This window comes from Amblyomma mixtum, chromosome 1, assembly GCF_055824585.1.
Source record: "Amblyomma mixtum isolate Tamu chromosome 1, ASM5582458v1, whole genome shotgun sequence".
Classification (NCBI taxonomy): domain Eukaryota; kingdom Metazoa; phylum Arthropoda; class Arachnida; order Ixodida; family Ixodidae; genus Amblyomma; species Amblyomma mixtum.
The window spans coordinates 145,065,711-145,086,284 of NC_143012.1; the positions used below are offsets into that span (position 1 = coordinate 145,065,711).

The 20,574-nt window shown below is 46.4% G+C and overlaps 2 protein-coding genes across 2 annotated transcripts in view; both read right to left on the bottom strand.

The window, feature by feature from the left end:
• LOC149367835 (uncharacterized) overlaps positions 1–6,545 on the bottom strand; it is a 31,727-nt gene extending 25,182 nt beyond the window's left edge. The window contains exon 1 of the mRNA XM_089557627.1: positions 6,334–6,545. Coding sequence (XP_089413753.1) covers positions 6,334–6,382 — 49 coding nt within the window. The 5' untranslated portion in view covers positions 6,383–6,545. The remainder of the gene's footprint in view (positions 1–6,333) is intronic.
• A 12,285-nt stretch (positions 6,546–18,830) lies between these two features.
• The window catches only part of LOC149367836 (uncharacterized), a 48,290-nt gene continuing 46,546 nt past the window's right edge, over positions 18,831–20,574 (bottom strand). The window contains exon 8 of the mRNA XM_089557637.1: positions 18,831–19,660. Coding sequence (XP_089413763.1) covers positions 19,533–19,660 — 128 coding nt within the window. The 3' untranslated portion in view covers positions 18,831–19,532. The remainder of the gene's footprint in view (positions 19,661–20,574) is intronic.

The window sequence follows — 20,574 nt, forward strand, 5'->3', positions numbered from 1 at the left end:
AGTTCGCATATTTTTCTTGCGGTGCCTGGTATTGTTGATTTAAAAAAAAAAAAGAAGCGTGAAGGAAGTACGAAAGATGGACAGGATGACGCAGACAAGCGCTACTTTTCGTCTCTGTAGCTGTAGCACTTGTCTGCATTGTCCTGTCCATCTTTCGTGCTTCCTTCGCGCTGTTCTTTTTACACCATGAACTTTCACCAACTTGCCAATCTTTCAACCTTACCAGGCATTTCAGTTATATATGTTCATATGGAGTTTTTTTTTTTTCGAAAGTGTGTTAATGCGAAATCACATACACTGAGAAGGCTGTTACATTCGGGCAGTGGGTCATACCTTGGGGTGACAGCAAGAAGGATGTCCAGAATTACCAAGTTTTGGCAACTATCCTGAAGCGAAGAAGTAGAGGCCTGATCGAATGGGGTTTGCTGTTAAACAGAGTTCTGGGGGTGCACTTCGTAACTATGGGATACCAGAGGTGTTTGGGCAGTGAACAGGTTTTCAGGACATATGTGCATGTGAGCTTTGTTCTTCTGTCTGTAAGGGGCGGTTCATAGGTTTTGAAATAGAGACTATTTATAGGGGATTAACCGCAAAGGGGAGGATTATTGCACCAGTTAGCCCATGATTAATGTGTGTGCGTTTCTTTTCTCTGTCCTGTGTTTCACGCTATTTTCGGCATGAATTATTGGGGATGTTCTGTATGTGCCTGTTGAGAGGTGCAGACCTAGGTTTTGTACTGGATCCAGTCGTTTAAGGTAGGATGTTCTCGCTGACCCAAAGACCACACATCCATAATCTAAAGTAGAGCATATTACAGACCTGTAGATTTGTAAAAAACATGTTCCATCAGATCCCTAGTGTTTCCGTGAAAGCACATCGAGTATGTTCAGGGACCGTAAAGCCTTCTTTTTGAGTGAGTTTACGTGATATAGAAATTAGAGTTTTCTGTAAAACGCAATGCCTAGGAATTTTTGTTCATTTTTTTACAGGCATTTCAGTTTCGTTTAGGTGCAAAGTGGGGTCGGCTTGTAGGTCTCGTTTGAGCGAGAACAGAACAGCCACCATTTTCTGTGGAAAGCTGGAATCCATTTTTATCTGCTCATGTCACTAGTTTGATTATTGTCACCTGTATTTGTCTGTATTTGTCACCTGTATTTGTATGTTTGAGGATGTGCAGGCTATTTGAAGATTATCAACATTGATTGAATGCATAATGGACTTCGGAATTATTTTGGCCATGGAATGCATTCTTAGAGCAAAGAGCGTTGCGCTTAAAATACACCCCTGAGGTACCCCATTCTCCTGAACGAAGTTTCTCGAGAGGGTTAAGCTTAGCTGTACATGAAATGAACAGCTTGATCAGAAGGCTTCCACGCAGTTCAACATCCTGCCGCAAATGCCAAGCTCTGCTAGGTGGCGAGGAATCACAAACCTCCAGGTTGTGTCACATGCCTTCTCCAGACAAAAAAGACAGCAAGGCAGTGCTGTTTGTGTATAAAAGCTTCTCAAATTGTATTTGCGAGGCGAACTAGATGATGAGTTAGTTGTTGAGCATGCCTTTTAAAACTGCACTGATAGATGAGAAGTTTGCGGGATTCAAGGAGAAAAGTTAATCTTATATGCAGAACGTTTTCAAAAGATTTGGTGAGACAGCTTACAAGGGATATTGGCCTATAGCTACTAGGGGAGGCTGGTGGCTTTCCAGGTCTCAGGAATGGTACTACAGCTGACACAGCAAGGAACGCACAGAAGGCAGTGTCGGAACATTTTAATCAACACAACTTGTCACAACTTCGATGAGCTTAAACTGTTCATTCTTCAGCCAGTCTTCACATCTGCAAGGAGCAGAAAATACAGAGAGGCACTCCTAATCCACAACCAGCAGGAACTTAACCTCTCGGGTACATTCCGGCACTGGCACAATTCTTTAAAGAAAAGGTCTTGCGCATAGTCACAGCATTTCCCAGTACATCATAATGCCGCTTTACCGTTTCTTTCACCCTACCCCTCTGCCTCAATCTGTCCTTTCCCCCTCAATCACGTTCCTTTTTGTTGTTCTCTCTCTCTGTTCAATTTATTATCGGCATTTCTTGTGTTTCTCTTTCTTTATTGCTACTTTTCTCTGTCTCAAATAATATGCAGCATCTAGCCCCAACCGCACGTTCTTTTAAACCTGTATCTCTTGCTATCATTTCTCCCCCCCCCCCCCCCCCCTTCCTTTCCCGCTTTCCCCGAACTCGCCCCCATTTGATTTTGCCTTCAATTTCTTTCTCTTTTTGCCCCCAGGTATTTCGTTCCACCAAGCTGCATAATTCCCTTATCTGAGTTTTTCAGGTCAAAACAGCCACCTGTCTCAGCTGGACGCACAGCCTTCCAAGCCCACATTCGCTATCTCTCCATGCTCCACAGCCCCGGATTCCTTTGAGCTGAGCTGGCATTTTTCTTTAACAGTCATGCAGGTCAACCAGTTCATCCTGCTTAGCAGCCATCATGCTGAGACAAGAATCACACTCTCCCATCCCAACACCCTTCCCGCTCACCTCGCCTTCCTACTCGGAGTGACGACCCTATTTAATAAACCCCGCCAATGATGGGTGTCACATTCAATAATAAACTCTCTTGGTCAAACCATATTTCCATTACATGTACATCAGCGTTGAGAAAGTTGTGGTTCTTGAAAAGGAAACTTAGAAATGCACCTGTAAATACCAAAATGTTAGCATACAACACATTTGTCCATTTGAAATTGGAGTATGCAGCAGTTGTATGGGATCCTCATACTAAAAAGAATATAATGAACTTAGAGCGTGTTCAAAGGAAGGCTATCGATTCATCTTTCATAAATATAAAAGAGAGGATTCCCCGACTTTAATAATGCTTACAAATAAAATCAGTACGCTGGAAAAGAGGCGTAAGATAAGTCGTCTCCAATTTTTACATAACATTATAAATGGAAAAAGCGCACTTCAGCGGCCTCATTGCATTAAACCTCTAAGTTCACGTCAGACAAGACACAGACATAACCTCTCTCTTACGCCAATATTTTCGAAAACTAAATCCCATATGAATAGTTTCTTCCTGCGTACTATACACGAATACAATTCTATACCTGTCGAGGTATTGCAGTCAAAAAACTTTGCAGAAGAGCTGGAAAAATATCTTTCTTCTATAAACTAACTGAAACAAAAGCAGTGTTGTTGTTGTTGTTGTGTCCTTGGTGGCAGTGTTCGCAATCTGCTATGTTTTCCGAACTTCTTCACTCTGTGATGCCTTTTTTTTTTTCCAGAAACAGTTCTGTTGTTTTGCGTGGAAATTGCCTGCTGTTTGTTATTTCACATGTGCTGCTCTTCATGTTTTGTTAGTTATTGTGCTGGTGTCAGAATGTATTGATTAACACTGCTACACTCAGCATTATTTTTCGTTAAGTGTTTTTTTGTCTTTTGCATTGTCACACTCTTTACTGTATTGCCCCTCCTGCTAGGGCCAGTTTATTGGCCTGCAGTATCAATAAATAAATAAATAAATAAATAAATAAATAAACACTTTGCCCTGACAAAGACAAATCCTCTTGTCGCAACGTTGGCAAGCACCCTGAAGCTTTCCCCTCCCACGTTCACTTCGTGATAGCACGCTGTTATCACTTTAATCAATCAATCAATCAGTCTATTTTCAACATCAACGGTGTTGAGGGATCACAGACAAAAAGCCTCAATATGGGCTTGAGAGGGTCCGCGGCCCCGTGAACATGGCAATGTACAGCAAGCATAGGTACACGATCATACAGTTTCACACATCTGATAAATCACAAGTACTTCGCGCATTCGGAAAAATCGGGAGAAGATATTTCAGCATTTGTTGCCCATAATTAGTGCGCAGGCGTGGAATTTCCCATTGCTGAAGTTGGCGAGTGTTGCGTGTGAATAGTTTAGGTGATAAGTTAGCGATACTACTCAGAGCTTTGTTGTTTCTTTTAATACCTGCCTGGTAACGCTTTCTCAACGTCGTCTTGTAGATTGCAGGGATATGTGTTAGATTCAGTTCTGTGAAGATAGGCTCTGTGTGGCTGTCATATGGAACATTCGTGATTATTCGAACTGCCTTTTTTCTGCAATCTGTAAAGTTTGATGATATTCGTGTTAGTGGTAGTGCCCCACACCAAATAACAGTAATGTATAATTGACAGAAATAAAGCTTTATATATTAAGAGCTTGACGCTTTTTGGTAAGCAAGATCGTAGTTTAGAAAGGACGCCAGTAACACGTGAAATTTTAGTGATAACAAAGTTTGTATGTTCGTTCCATGACATATGCTGTTCAAACATATTAACATTCAAAGCCTATTAAATTACATTCAAAGCCTATCTAAGCTATCAATCTCTGCACTCTCTGAAACAGAGACAATATTAAACCAGTTGCATTATGGGTCAGCATGTTTTCGCCACCCACTGAAATATAAACAGAGCTTGGGCAACCTGCATATTCTCTTCTCCTCTGTCACAGGACAGCACACGATGAGCATTCGTATGATGAAATGCATCCAAAAGTCAGACAAGAACCGCCGGTATTTTCAGGTCAGACTGCCTATGAAATCAGCCTTCTTCACGTAAATCTGAATTCAGAAAATTTATACTATGAAGTGTTTTTCACATGTATCTCAAAGCATGTAAACCTCTCGATAGGTAGTGAGGCACACTACAGATCAGCCGTTAAAAGCAGTGTGACTATGACATGACAGTGTGAGCAGTGTGACGAAAAGAACAGAGAACACAAGTGCTATCAATTAATGTTGCTAGTCAATAAGCCTGTTTACATGAATTCGATAGAGTCAAGCCGAGTCTTCTAGTCGGGTAAAAAACCAGCTGTCGGGTTCATGCAAACGCTGTCGGGTCGAGTAAAATAAGCGGCAGAGTGAGTCGAGTTAACTCGCCTGCAGGGGGTGGGTTGACTCGCTGCTTGGCCCGCCTTTCTAAAAGCATGTAAATGCAGTCAGGTAACAGGGATTTCTGGGAAAGCTTCCGGTCATGTGATCAATCTGCCATAATGGCAGCCGTCGTCAGCCCCCGCGCTATCTTCACCACGCGCTTCTTGGAGCAACCGGGAAATGGAATGGTGCCTAGCATTAATTAATGGGAAAAAAATGTGAGCAAGGCGCTGGATAGCAGACAGCAGCGCATGGGAATGCTTGGGCTAAAAACAGGAACCGGGAGCCTGCACGATAACAACAAACCTCGATGCTAGGCACCACTGCAATACTTACACACTTGATCCGAATTCATGTAGACACCAAGCGGGGCAAATCAGTGGCGAGTCACCTAGCCCAATGCTGACTCTACGCGGTCCTGTCGGATTCATGTAAACAGGGCTATTGCCTGTGTTGTCTTTTTTCCACCCCCCGAGTTCTTAATATGCCCTAGAAGGGGCCCCCCTGTGGAAACAGGCTGAAACATTTCAAGTCACACCTCTGGTCACAAATCAGTCACAAAATTAGCAATCTAAGCTATGTCCTATAAGCTTCAGGCAAGCCTGCGAGCCTTATAATTTGTCTGAGAGGTGGACCTCTGAACCTTGAATAAATTTTCCGTCAAAACTAGTGATTGCACTTAGTACAGCTGACAACTGAACCACTTTTTCCAGAACTCTCTAGCTTCTTAATTTTTCTATAATGTGCATTAAAATTTGATTTTTATTCTTTGAGAAAACTTAACATGGTCCTAGTTATACCCACTTGTAATCATAGGAACCAGCTGGAATCTCGAAAAGAAACTGGATTATGCAACTGTTGAGTAATTCGCTTGGACCAACGAATTTAAATGTTCCATCCTACTGAGTCCATTTGATTCCAATTGGATCGCAACAGAATTCGCTATTGGACCCAGTTTTTGACTGGGATAACACCTAAACCTATGTTGTACAAACTCATGTTTGCCGGCAAACAAATACAAGAATCACGATGAAATGTTTTCAATGAGCCGCTTGAAAGCTAGTGGGTCTATGCAATAGATGTTGGCCGATAATTCCGCGCGCAAGAAACCTCGCGTTCCGCATCATTCTGGACGCGTTCCCCATTTTGCACAGGCTGCTAGACAGCACCTGAAAACCGCGGCCCTACCGCCACCACCACGAGAAGCAGCGTTTGTTTTACCCGCCAAACGCTCGAGCGCTGACGCGCCGAGCAGACGCCACGATCAACAGCGCGACTGGCGCAGCTACCGGTCGGGAAACTCTTCTCCTCGCATGGAACACGCCGCGCACCAACATGCGTCCGTTGCCGGCCGCGGAAACAAGGAAAACAAAATTCGCAATGAGCAACTAAGTTCGTAAAGGCGACCCTTACCTAGCTGATGGACAGGCCGGGTGGCCAGAAGACGAAGCATGCTCGCCATCCGTAGTTGTGGGTGCAGCTCAGTCTGACTGACTCAACAATCACAACAGCAGGACACCGTGTATTTGTGCTCAAGAGCGCTTTAACTAGATGAGATGGGATAGTGAGCCATAAAAACTACGGTGCGAGCAGTGTGCGTACGTACCGGAGCGCCGGCAGCGCCGGAGAGGCAACACCACTGATGGCGCTGCTGTCGGCAGAAGGGCTAATAGTAGTAGCTAGAGAGAACTTTTATTGTCCAACAGAGAAAGGCAATCCCCATGGAGGAAGTTCTTTCCTTCCTCCATGCAAATCCCCAACCTTGTCCGCAGCGATTGTGGGAAACTGTAAAGTGATATCGTCTCAAAAGTGGTTATAATCAGAGCATGATGATGTAACGATGCGCCGCAAAAATTTTGGTGCCGATCGGATCATTAGTTAATTAGAGCCAAAAAAGTGACCAAAAGTGGGCGTGGTCGGCTCGGGAGTGGCGCGAAATTTGAATCACCGAAAGTGCAGTACCACGTGATTGGTCAACGCACGGGCGCGAAATTTGGATGTCCAAAATGAATAGCGAGCTGAAACGATGGGGGTTTTGGAGTTAATCGAAATTCAATCAATAATTAACAAATTATAGAAACGTCAGTAGTAAATGATGATGAATTGCGCTTTCCCCGCGCTAGCGCTAAGTGCGCACAACAGTGCACTGGTGCAGTGAACACCATGCGGACTCCCAGGAAACACTAAAGTGCAGGTCTAAAAGGCATCAATTATTCGATTCATTGGATCCGCGTTTGTCGAAAGTGAGCAAAGTTACAGGACTGCACACATTGACTGTCCTACTTTGCACGATGTATAAGAAATGAGGTCGCACTAATAGCCGCAATAAGGCAGTTTCCAATAGCGGCCTGTCCGGAGCCAGTGATTCTTAGCACCCTCCGCTGCGTCACAGGTCTGACTGCCACCTTGGTCAGTTGCTCCGCAGCCGCTGGAGGCTGAGGGTTAACTGGTTTGTTCATAGAACGTTGCGGCCAAGTACTACACCAGGGTGGCCAAATCCGGTTCTGGTGAGGAAGTGCGTCGCCGGTTCTGGTCACCGAGATCAGGCCGCACTCCAGGCTTGCCATGCGCCTTAGCAAGGTGCATTGCCTTGCTAAGTCACTCAGGAGATGAAATGCAAAGCATGATCAATGAGTTAGGCAGAACAGTGGGGCTAAAAATTAACATGCAGAAAACCAAAGTAATGCTCAACAGTCTTGCAAGGGAACAGCGGTTCGCAATTAGCAGCGAAGTGCTGGAAGTAGCAGTAAGAGAACATATCTACTTAGGTCAGGTACTGACCGCTGATCCGTATGGTAGAGTGAAATGACTAGAAAAACAAGAATTGGGTGGAGCGCATATGGCAGGTTCTCTCAGATCATGAATGACAGTTTACCAACATCCCTCAAGAGAAAAGTATGCAGCAGCTATATCTTATCGGTACTCACCTGTTGGCAGAAACGTGGAGGCTAAAAAAAGGGGGTTCAGCTTAAGTCAAGGACAAGGCGGCAAGCTATGGAAAGAAAAATGATAGGTATAACGTTAAGACACCTGAAGCGGGCAGAGTCGCTGAGGCAACAAATGCGGTTTAATGACATCCTAGTCGAAACGAAGACGAAGAGATGGGCTTGGGCATTGCATGTAATGCGAAGGGAAGATAACCGCTGGTCCTTGAGGTTCAAGGAGTGGATTCCAAGAGAAGGCAAACGTAACAGGGGACGGCAGAAAGCTAGGTGGGCGGATGAGATTAAGAAGTTTGCGGGGATACAGTGGCGGCAACTGGAAAAGGACAGGGTTAATTGGAGATACATGGGAGAGGCCTTTGCCCTGCAGTGGGCATAGTCAAGCTGATAATGATGATGATAAACTGTGAAAATATCGCAGTAACGTTTCAGCGGCACAATATATTACCGCTGTGAGGATATCATCAGCTCGTTTTGGCATTCCCACAGCTAATGCCAGCACTAAAATAAATAGGCGCGTGGGATTTGTATTGTTGATTTTTTTTCGTAGTGTAACACATCAACGCTCCCTAGCCGCTGTGGTGGCTTAGTGGTTATGGTACTTGACTGCTGACCCGAAGGACACAGGTTCAATCCCAGCTGCGGCGGTCACGTTTCGATGCAGGAGAAATGCTGGAGTGCCGTGTACTGTGCAATGTCAGCGCGCGTGTTAAAAAACTCGACTGTCGAAGTTATCAGGAGCCCAACACTACGGCGTCCCTTATAGCCTAACTCACTTTGGGACGTTAAACCCTATAAAACCAAACCAATAAACATATGGTGCTCCAAGAAAGCAGCATGATCTCGCTGACAGCTTCTCGAAAAATGGCCTCTTGTGGCCCATATGTAATAAGCGCGTCTAATTTTCCGCTACTAGACCACAAGGACATTAGCTCTACATATTAATTAAGCAATACACGTTACATCCATACCACAGCCGGGTTTAATAATCATTTGACATTCGTACACAAGCTGCACAGCAGCCGTTTTAGACTGCGCACCAATGCCAAAAATAAAGTTTATTCTCTCTCTCCTTTCTGTAAACGGTCTATAAAAGTATCAGACATGAAAAAACTACGAACAGAATTTTTTTTTATAGACTTTACTTCATTTTAGCCCCAAAAGTAATATTTTTACTATGTTTCCATGAAACTTATGTGACATTAGTAAGCGACCAAAAATGCTTTATCGCCTTTCAAGGCCACGTACTACTCAGTAAAAACATGTTAACTGTAAAAGAACAAATTAATGTATTAAAAAAAAAGGCTATAAGTTTAAAAAAGGTGCAACTAGGATGCATACTTACCCTTAAATTTCATACTGAGGTGGTCCAAGTAAAAATACAAAATGCATCTTATTACATAGTGAATAGATAGAATGTCACCACTGACTGCATGATGCGCTCTCAGCAGTTCCTGCGATCCACACGTAGGCCGTTTGTAATCCGACTTTCAAGTGGACCCTTAGAGCTGCAGAAACAAGCTGCTTTCTTCCTGATTATGTGACGACGTGGGCCAGCGGAAAAACAACATCAGTTCGCTTATTAGCTGCTACTAATAGTGTGTCAGTTTAATCGCACCAGCTGAGTAAACATGATTTGGTTTGATTTATGGAGGTTTAACGTCCCAAAGCGACTCAGGCTATGAAGGATGCTATGGTGAAGGTCTCTGGAAATTTCGACCATCTGAGGTTCTTTAACATGCACTGACATAGCACAGTACACGGGCCTCTAGAATTTCGCCTTAGACCGCTGCGGCCGCGATCGAACCCACGTCTTTTGGGTCAGCAGCCGAGTGCATTAACCACAAAGCCACCATGGTGGTGTGCGAGTAAACATGGTGCAGTAGAAAAGTTGTGTTTGGCAACAAAGCTGTTTGGGCACACCGCAAAGTAGCTCTGACACAGCCTGCCGATAGCAGCAGCAAGTAGGTTGTCATACACTGCGTACTATTCCACTGCGGAGAACTGGCTCACATGCCTTGAGAGTCGTCACGAGCCCAACTGTTTCACAAAGTGGATTTCGGACTTTTACACTGAAAAGCTGTTCAAATGTGCTCACCCATGATGGAAGTTGTCCCATCCACAGCATAGCTGGCACCCCCATTCTGCAACTCTTGCCCGCCGAACAGCAAAACGTGAACAAGACGGGTCATATGTCGCAAAAGGCTGTCGCCGTAAATCAGCAGCAGTCGTTGCATCGATGAGTTTCGAGTATGCCTTTTTTTCCCTCACCCTCCCCTTATTGGAGGCTCGCTTGCTGAGAAGTGTTGGTGCCTGCTATGATCAGGACATAGAAGCATGAATGCCTGGGCGTACGAGTACACGGGCGATTCGAATTCTGAGCAGCTCCACTGCAGTGTTGTGCAGTGCAGCGGCATTACAGGGCATTCTTCACCAGTGGTGATGGCATCCCAAGTTCTAAAATTTTACAGGAGCACTCTACTGGGCGCACAACTCTCTCTCCGATTCCGTGTCTTTGGATCACCTTAAAAATCCTGAGCGGTTGCTCGTGGAGAGCAACCTTTGTCCCACAAGCCTCATCGGTGGCTGTGTTTGCAACAGCCCCCTGCCAGGGCACATCGCTTAATTGTACCACTGCACCAGGACTAGTACAAGGACTCCCCACGATATATGAATGTAAACTAGTTCAGTTTAAGGGGTTCAATGTACCACAGCAACTCAGGCTATGAGAGGCCTGGTCGACAGTGTGAATGTGGTCTTTTGTACAGTAGCATTTATGAAACCCTGCCTGGTCATTTGGTTCATTGAAGTCTAAGGTGGTCCCAATTTTATTAGCGATTACCTTCGTGAATACCTTGCAGGCAACGGACAGTAAGCTAACTGGTCTGCAATTTTTCAAGCCCTTGATGCCCCCTTTCTTATGGATTCAGATAATGCTATCTTCCAAGATTCCCGTACGCATGAGGTCGTGGCCAGTTGAAACCCCCCCCCCCCGTCCTTCACGAGATCTGCTGTTACTGATCCTCACCAGCTGCTTTCCTCCTTTACACTGCTTCTAAGGCCTTAATAACTTCCTCTTTCGTTATTTGCGAGATGTTCAATTGCTCTGTGCTACTGCCTTTCATTAACATCCTGATTACTTCAGCTATTGTGTCGATTTTTGTAGAACTCCTCAGCTACTTTAACTATTATCTTATCCATATTGGCAATGACATTGCCTTCCCATTTTATTTAGAGTCGCCAACCGATTCTTCGGAAAGACCGATTCTTCGGACTCGGCGGGACCAAAGAAATGATTCAAATAAATGAACAGCCCGAAAAATCTGAACCTAGAAAAACTTCATTTTGCTGCGAGAAACTGGCTTGAAAAATTGCGAACCTCGCCATTTCTCACCTCTCGTTTGCAAACAATAATATCCAACCGTATCTGGGCTAGAGTCGTGCTTTCCAGCACCACCTGAAATTATCAGGTGTGTGACGCGGCCACAGGTCATGCCGCACATGCGCCACTCTACATATACTGCGAGAATAGAGCTCGTGTCCCTAAGACGTGATGGTTGCACAGACCAAGAGAAGGAAACCGTGGGAAGAAGAATGCCTGCGACTGCATCCTGCCATCCCACCCCATGTCCCCACGTAGTTCCCATACCACGGGCGGCATCTTCTACACTGCAGACAACATTGGCTGTGGCAACATTGGCCATTTCCTGCACAGTCGCGTGCTCTGGCTCATGCGCTATGCTTTGTAGGCCGCCTTGATGGCAACGAAGAGCGTGCCATAAAATACAAAGGCAACAGTGAAGAACACATAGCCAAGCCTAACCTAAGCCTAACTCGACAACGCCAAAACAAGACAAATGGCGCGTGCAAACGAGCATGCGAATGGCTTGAAAAGCAGGATTGGATTGGATTCTTGAACTGGATGGGGCAGTCCAGTGTTGTTTGGGCGCGGTACGTTACAAGAACGCGTGCGGGGGGCGGGGGGGGGGGGGGCACTTTCCTGGAAAGGCGCGGAAATGTGAAATTGACAGTGAAGTTAGGGGGGGCCCTTGCAAGGGTGGGGGCGCTTGTTCGGAATTTTACGGTAGTCAGTCCATCCAATTGATGCAGTTTAAAATTAAAGATGGCGCCTTTCACAGCAGCAAAGCGCCGGTTGGTCGTGACAGCGTTGCTTGCTCGCACCTATTTTAGGCTGAGGTAACAGACTTTTGTTCCAAAACCAACCTCCGCAGTACTGTTGGCGCCTATTTTAGTTTGAAAAATCGAACTTTCGAACTTCCAAGTGTTTGAAATATATACATATTCCTATGAGGCGCGTGACAAAGTCTGAAAAATTGGTCAGCTACTGTATTTCATCCTCAACGGCCCAAGGGCATTACATAAGGTGGAGATACAATTGGTGTAAGTCCACGCCTGATAAAAACACCGGCACAAAGAACACAAGCACTGCAAATTGTAAACGTCAAAGAAATAAAATAAAGAGGAACTAGGGATTTCAATTCAGGAGGCAAAACTTGGGGGGAAAAAATGCACATAAGGCAGTGAACACAGATGATAGTCATGGAATGGTTCTTTCATGCAACACGACTTCTGACTGTTGCACAGAACTATGTCACTGAGTACAGCATTGTAGCGGGTTATTGAGCTGGGTGAAAAAAGAACTCTTAGCGTCCACCTAGTTTCCTCTTGACCGCTTTTAGGCTGCTTCTGTTCGATAGAGGCTGCTTGATTCTCTCCGTACGATACTTCCTTGCGCTTATTAAGTTTGATAGCTCTGCCAGTTCTATTCTTTCCGCAGGATTAGAGGCTTTCATGCTTTGGCGTTCCTTAACAATATCTTTTGTCTCCTGAAATAGTTACCGGTATCCTGTGTAACTATCCTACCACCTTCTTCTATTGTGCACTCAGTAATGATATCAGAGATTATCGTTCATTTCCTGAACATTAAGCTCGTCTCACTCGGCTAAAGCCAAATATCTCTTCTGCACCGAGATCACTCCTCTGCTTTCCCTCTAACTGCTAACCCACAGATGGGCTGCTTCCTTGGAAGTTTCCTGGGTTCCCTTCGAAGGTCCAGTCTAATTCGTGAGCGTGCCGACCTGAAGTTCTCAGTCGCCTGTTGGTCCGCGGGGTGCAAGCACCACTCCTACCAAACAAAAGCTTGAAAGCCAGCTAAAAGCCTGCTTTTAAGGAATCAATAAGAGAATTACCGAATTTACACGATTGTAAGTTGACTCGAATGTAAGTCGGCCCCCCATAGCACGTCAAGAAAAAAAAAAGAAACTTGGAGGTTGCTTAAGCTTCGCCTTTAAAGGTTCACTGAAGAAAAATCTGAACTCGTATTTTTACCTCTGGAACTCTATCTACACGTTCCGAGCGTTCTGGAAAACTTCGATTCATTGCCCTGTGCAGCCGATTTCTCTAATATAAATCGGATTAACGTTGTGCTCCTGCCTTTTTTTTTTAATTCCCCGCAAACGGTAGGATTAGTTAAGCTTCGCCTTTAGGAGCAGAACGCAACAGCGTTATCGGGCCGCCACCGCTTATTAGTAGCCGCAACCCGCAGCCACGCGTGAGGGGGGCAGAGGGTGCCAATTCACTGCTTATCGACAGCTGCCATTAGCCTCTGGGGGGGATGCCGGTTCTGCGCATTGACAGATCAGCTGCTCAGGGCCAGCACCAAGAGAGATGCGACAGAACCCCGCAGCAAATATCAGGCATGGTTAAGTTCTGGCTAACCTGGTCAGTTGCGTTAGCTGTGATGCTTTTCGAGTCGTGCAGTGCGTTCTTCTGCTGTCTCTCGAATGCGTTGTCTCCTTCTAGCTTGGTCCTATCGCCGCTGCTTCTCTCTAGCGCTCCCCATAACGACAAGATTCCACCGAGGCGAAGCACGCATATGCCCCCGCGAAGAGCTACCTCCTCAGCCTCTACTTCCGCGGAGAGCACGCATCTGGCGGGAGCAAGCGACTACGCGCGCGGCGCCGGCGACGCCACCTGGCGGAGCTCGGCTTAAACGGTTGCTAGGCAACGGATGTTCAAGGCCTTGCGTGCCAACCGGCCACCGGCTACACGACGAGGCGAAAACCTGGCGTAGTGCTGCTCACGCAACAAAATGCAACCAGGCTGTGTAGCATCCCTGGTATCTCATTTGTCTTGCCTTTATTTATGGTGCCATGCTTCGGTTTCGATTGAAAGTCGACCCCCCACTTCGGATTTTCAAATTTAAAAAAAAATCACGTCAACCTACAATCGTGTAAATACGGTACTTCCCCATGTGATCACTGGTATTGAACTTGCCCTGTTTGGTAGAAGCCTCCCTATCCGCCACCTGGGAGACGCGCTCTCTAGCAGCCAGGCTCTGCCGAGAGACAAACGGGGTCTGGCACAGCCAGATGCAGCACCATTGCATCTGGCTTGCCAGACTCCTGCTGACATCAAGTGCAGACCATCACAGCACACCAATGATTATACCCAGGCAGCCCATGTGGAAAGCTACGGAGACGCCTCTCACTGCTGCACCATCCAGGCAGCACTCACGGGAAGACCTGGAGATGGACTGTTGGAGCAACAGACACCATGAATACCTACGCTTCGAGCACACCACAGATGGAGCCGCACTCCACCACTATTTTATGCTGCACAAAACTAGTTTATACCTAGGCAGCACATACAGCAGGTAAGCTATGTAGGTGCCTCTCACTCACGCACCATCCATGCTCCCAGCCTACCAAAGCATATTACTACGTTATACTATACACAATTCCAGGCAGCACTCACGGGAAGACCTCGAGACAGCTAGAGCAACAGACACCATGAATACCTATGGTATGGCGCACACCACTGCAATATAAAAACCTAGAGCCACACTGCACCATTATTTTATGCTGCACAAAACTTGTTTATACCCAGGCAGCTCAATGGGCAGCCAATGGAAGAGCACTCGCACATGCACCACCCATGTTTCCAGCCTAGCAGAGCACACCACTAGGTTGCACTATACACGATTCCAGGCAGCACTCATGGCCATTCCTGGCACACACCATGACTACCTACGGTTCAGAGCACACCACTGCACCCTTATTTTATGCTGCACAAAACTAAATTACAACCAGGCAGCACACAAGGCAGGTAAGCTATGGAGGTACCTCTCACTTGCACACCATCCAGTCTTCCAGCCTACCAAAGCATGCCACTGGGTTACACTGTACAGAGCTCCAGGTAGCACTCACGGGAAGCCGTGGAGATGACTAGTGCAGCATACGCACCATAAAGAATAGCTACCATCTGAAGCAAGCTCCGCTGTGTGAAATCTAGAGCTGCAATGCACCATTATTTCATCCTGCACAAAATTTGATTACACCCAGCCAGCACACACAGAAGGGAAGCTATAGAGGCGCCTCTCAATCACACACCATCCATGATCCCAGCCTGCCAAAGCACACCACTAAGTTACACTGTACACAATCCCAGGTAGCACTCATAGGAACACCTGGAGACTAGTGGAACACACACCATGAATAGCTCCCATTCAGGGCAGACCGCCACTATGTAAAATCCAGAGCTGCAATGCACCATTATTGTATTGCTGCACAATACTTGGCCTACCCAGGCAGCCCACACAGGAAGCTATGTAGGCACCTCTCATTCGCACACCATCCATGTGCCCAGCCTGCCAAAGCACACCACTAGGTTACACTGTACACAATCCCAGGTAGCACTCATAGGAACACCAGGAGACTAGTGGAACACACACCATGAATAGCTACCATTCAGGGCAGACCGCCACTATGTAAAATCCAGAGCTGCAATGCACCATTATTGTATTGCTGCACAATACTTGGTCTACCCAGGCAGCCCACACAGGATCAAGCTATGTAGGCACCTCTCATTTGCACACCATCCATGTGCCCAGCCTGCCAAAGCACACCACTATGTTACGCTGTACACAATCCCAGGTAGCACTCATAGGAACACAAGGAGACTAGTGGAACACACACCATGAATAGCTACCATTCAGGGCAGACCGCCACTATGTAAAATCCAGAGCTGCAATGCACCATTATTGTATTGCTGCACAATACTTGGCCTACCCAGGCAGCACACAGGAAATAAGCTATGTAGGCACCTCTCATTTGCACACCATCCATGTGCCCAGCTTGCCAAAGCACACCACTAGGTTACACTGTACACAATCCCAGGTAGCACTCATAGGAACACCAGGAGACTAGTGGAACACACACCATGAATAGCTACCATTCAGGGCAGACCGCCACTATGTAAAATCCAGAGCTGCAATGCACCATTATTGTATTGCTGCACAATACTTGACCTACCCAGGCAGCCCACACAGGAAGCTATGTAGGCACCTCTCATTCACACACCATCTATGTGCCCAGCCTGCCAAAGCACACCACTATATAGGTTACACTGTACACAATCCCAGGTAGCACTCATAGGAACAACAGGAGACTATAGTGGAACACACACCATGAATAGCTACCATTCAGGGCAGACCGCCACTCTATGTAAAATCCAGAGCTGCAATGCACCATTATTGTACTGTGTGATAGCGTGAGCGCCTAGCGAGCCGCTGACGTGTCATTCCGTGCTGCTGATAAGCTGCGCACGGCACGCTATCGGCGCACTATAAGAACACCATGCTCTTGGCAATAAAGGCTTTTTTTTGCTGGACCTTCGTCGATGCTGGTTGTAGTTATTTCACTGGCGACGAGGATGGGATCCGTCGGGACTGGCCTGCCAAGCGTGTCTGGGCAAGATAGGACGACGCACATCGGAAGCCACTAACGCGGACTGCAAGTGGCTGGCGGCCAGGGGCAAGCAGCTGACAACGGATCCTACGCACCAAGCAAGGCATCGACACGATAAGTAACTGCACCGAAGTGTTGTTACGTTTACGTTGTTACGTTTGTGCACCGAAGCGATGTTGCGTCTTGGCAGTATCGATGAGTACGATCCCAAGGTCCAGAACTTTGATTCCGACTTGGAACGGTTTGAACATTTCGTCAGCGCCAATGAGGTCTCGAAAGCAAAGAAACTGTCAGTTTTTCTAACAGTACTTGGCACAGAGGCGTATGAAGTCCTCAAGAACCTGGTAGTTCCAGCGCTTCCCGGTGAAAAGACTTTCGCTGAAATCAAGATTCTGCTGAAGAATCACTACAGCCCGCAAACTTCAGTCATTGCTGAAAGGTGCAGGTTTAACCGCCGAGTTCAACTGGAGCAAGAGAGCGTAGAAGATTTCGTTCTGGAGTTAAAACACCTTGCTCGGAAGTGCAATTTCGGAGAGACGGACTGGTAGCAGGCATTCGCAATGAGGAAACTCAAAGAGCTCTGTTCACCACGGAAGGCTTAACATTTCAAGGCGCATGCCAAAATTGCGCTGGATAGGCTTGCTTAGCGATTGCTCTCGTAACAAGTTTTGTATGAGATGAATGCCTAAATAATGCACTAAAAAAGTCGTGTTGCCATTCACTGAGCCATGGTTTCCAAAAGCAAGTGACGCGTCTTCAGTCAGCTGGGTATCAGACAAGCCTCATTGTATCTGTATCTGAAGGAATGTTGAAAACCGTAAAGAGAAAAGACAAGAACCAGATCGAAGCAAATGGAAACAGAACAGTAGTCATCCCCTATTTGCACAACACCTCCCATCGCCCAAAGAAGATTGCGAAACGCAGTGACGTCAGAGTAGTGTTCTCGGCGCCTGAGAAGTTGGAAAAACTAGTCAAGTTGACTAACCCTTTTCCAAAGCCTAAAGAACCATGCGGTATCAAGCACCGGGATCCTTTTGTAGCATGTGTTTCTGGTGTGGTCTATGAAATTCCTCTATCGTGTGGCTCTAGGTACATCGGTCAAACTGGCCGATGTCTGAACGAAAGATTACTGGAACACAGGAGGAAGGTAGGCAATTATAGAGACGGTAATCTTTCTGAACATTGTCATGATTGTGCTGTAAAGAATAAGAAACCATGCAAACCTGTCTTCAGCGCATGCAAGATTGTGACCAAACATAGTTGTCAGGATGTGAGAGAGATAATAGAGGCAGATTTGATTAGAAAAGCGGTCCATCCTGCGTCAGCTTACCATCTGTCACACTGACTAAAAAGGAAATAATGTTTTTGGGAGCGGCCACGTGATGTCGGCAGGGCTATCAGTTTGACGTCATGCAGCAAGGTGTATAAAATTGTGCTTGTGTATCAATAAACCTTCAGTTGAAAGTAAGCGCTCGTGTTGTCCAAGTCTCTTCTCTGTCCGTGTTTTTTAGCGCTTGTACGTGTCTGAAATAAACTGCTTTTGTTAACCTTTCCACCTTGCCTCTCTCTTTACGAGCTTCGGCACAATCCCAAGTCTGAGAGGTTGCCTCAAGCTAGAAAAGACCAAAAACGAAATGCAGGTGTCACAATCACCAGCTGATACAGTGACACTTAGTACACTGACACTGAATTTTTGTGCAGATCCCTGTGGCTATGTTGCACGCCATCCAGCTCAGAACAGTGGCGAGTCCTATACTACTCACTGTGGGTGCCACTAGTTTGAATCAAGTGACAGGAATAATTTTAAGTTAAATCTGCTTGGCCATGGACAAATGGGCGCTTTGCTGCTAGACGAACAGAGAGTCAGAGAATCAATATTTGCCAAGAACAATAATTACATGACGTTGTCCGCAGTGTCCCTTTAGCACGAGGTTAAAGGTTGTCCAGGCCTATGCCCTGAAATCTAGCCATGATGACGAAATGGAAGAAAGGTTCTATGAAGGTGTCGGTAATGTACAAAATAAAGATGGAGTACAAAGTGGTGACGGACGATTTGACATGATGGTATGGAGGCAGCAGAAAGACAAGTAGTAAGGGCCGTGGCACAGGCGGGCTCCCCCTTTCTCTCTATGTCCGTGTCGGGGAGAGGGAGTGTGTCCTCCAATCAGTTGACGATTGAAGAAACGAGTGAGCAAAAACATCTGGCAAAGAGTATTTATTTCTATAAATATAAAACTAAAATCGTTTCTTCTAAATATATCTGGCGAACATCACTTGCATTCAAGAAAGCACAGAAGTAACGCCATTCACCTCGTGTTTTCCCATTCTAGCCATGAACTGAAGAATCCCAGTGCCTCTAGAGGACTGCTTGCTAAAGCAAGCTGCAATTTCCATGACTGAGAGCTCTGCTAACTGAGCCGTTTAAGGGTCCTTCGTTGAACTGGAACTATGATAATCTCTGTGAGCCTTGACTACAATGAAGCAAGGCTGCAATACAGAAAGCTGGTATGAAATGCTCAGCATATGACAGTGATTCATGTGGAAAGTCGTGACAGGGCAGTGTATCGACCTTTAAAATGACAATTGACAGTCGCATTTGAAAGAAAGGCTTAAGGATTGATGCAATGGCATTAAACATGCAACTACCCTGATCGCAATCACAATGTCTCTACAGAGTCTGGAATTTCATTCCTATTCTACCAAGTTGTGTCACAAAGAAAACCATTGTTTTCTGTATGCTTACAGCTGCTCTTAGACATTAACAAGACCTGCAAAAAAACTTGCAAGTGCTTGCAGAATATCACAGAAGATTTGTTTAACACCTCTCTTCTTCAAGACAGGCTAGACTGAAATTGTTGCCGCCGCAGCCACCCAGTCCTCCCTCGACTTCGGGAAGCCCTCGTCATTGCAGGGCGCCAATTTTCTGCAGTAGCAGCACGATCTCGTCGGCACAGACATCCGGGTGTCGGACAAAAGGGTAGTGGGAGCCCTGCTTGAAGCTCAGCACCTTCAGCCAGCTGCCAGCTGTGCCTGCAGACAGGAAGAGCAAGGCAAGGTACTTCACTACACCAACATATCCAAGCTGAGAGAGAGTGATGCTGGGGATAAGTCTCGCATGAAGAAATTAGTGCAGCTTCTTGAAATGGATTTCTATTTTTTTGCCATCGTAAGTAGAAACACCCTTCTCAGAAAACCAAGCGCGCTTTTTTACAACAAACTGGCACGAGAAGGCTTGGCAGCATGTGTACAGCTGTGTTCAAGCAGACAAAATTAAACAGTTGCTTTTTCAGCTAATAAACTACAGGACAACATGCTTTTAGTCTTCACTTGAGAAAGTGAGAATTGGTGGCAACATCAAAGCAGGAGTCCATGTGTAAATACAGTTGTAGTGTCCTTGGCATGACTCCAGAAGGACCAGACTCTTAAACGAGTATAGACACCCAATTTTGGTGACATGCTTTCTTCTCTATAATGATGCGGAAGACACTACTATGCATGAATCACCATGTTGTATCCGCCTACAATCGCTAAATTATTTGTAATCGAATTTTTCTGTCACGCTGTTTCAGCTTCGGTTTCAACAGCCGAACAATGGCTTGGAGGCACGGGGGTCGGAAGACATCTGGATACTCAGCAAGGATGCTGGACCAAGGGTCGGAAATGGTGCTGTGCGCCTGGAGGAGCTAGCCCGGCAGGTGGCGCAGCTTACAGCTGAAGTTGCAGCCCTTCGTGCTCGCCGGCCGCATTCGTCGTCTCCACCCCGCCGTCGCAGCACCAGTTTATCTGGCAATCGTTCTCCGACCTTGACGACCCCTTGCTGGTTCTACCGCCGATACGGCTCTCGTGCACGCCTGTGCCGCCAGCCCCGCTCCTTCGCGGGAAACAGTCCGGCCGAACACTGAAGGCGACCGGTGTTCTCGGCCCGCGATCCAGCCGCCTTTTCC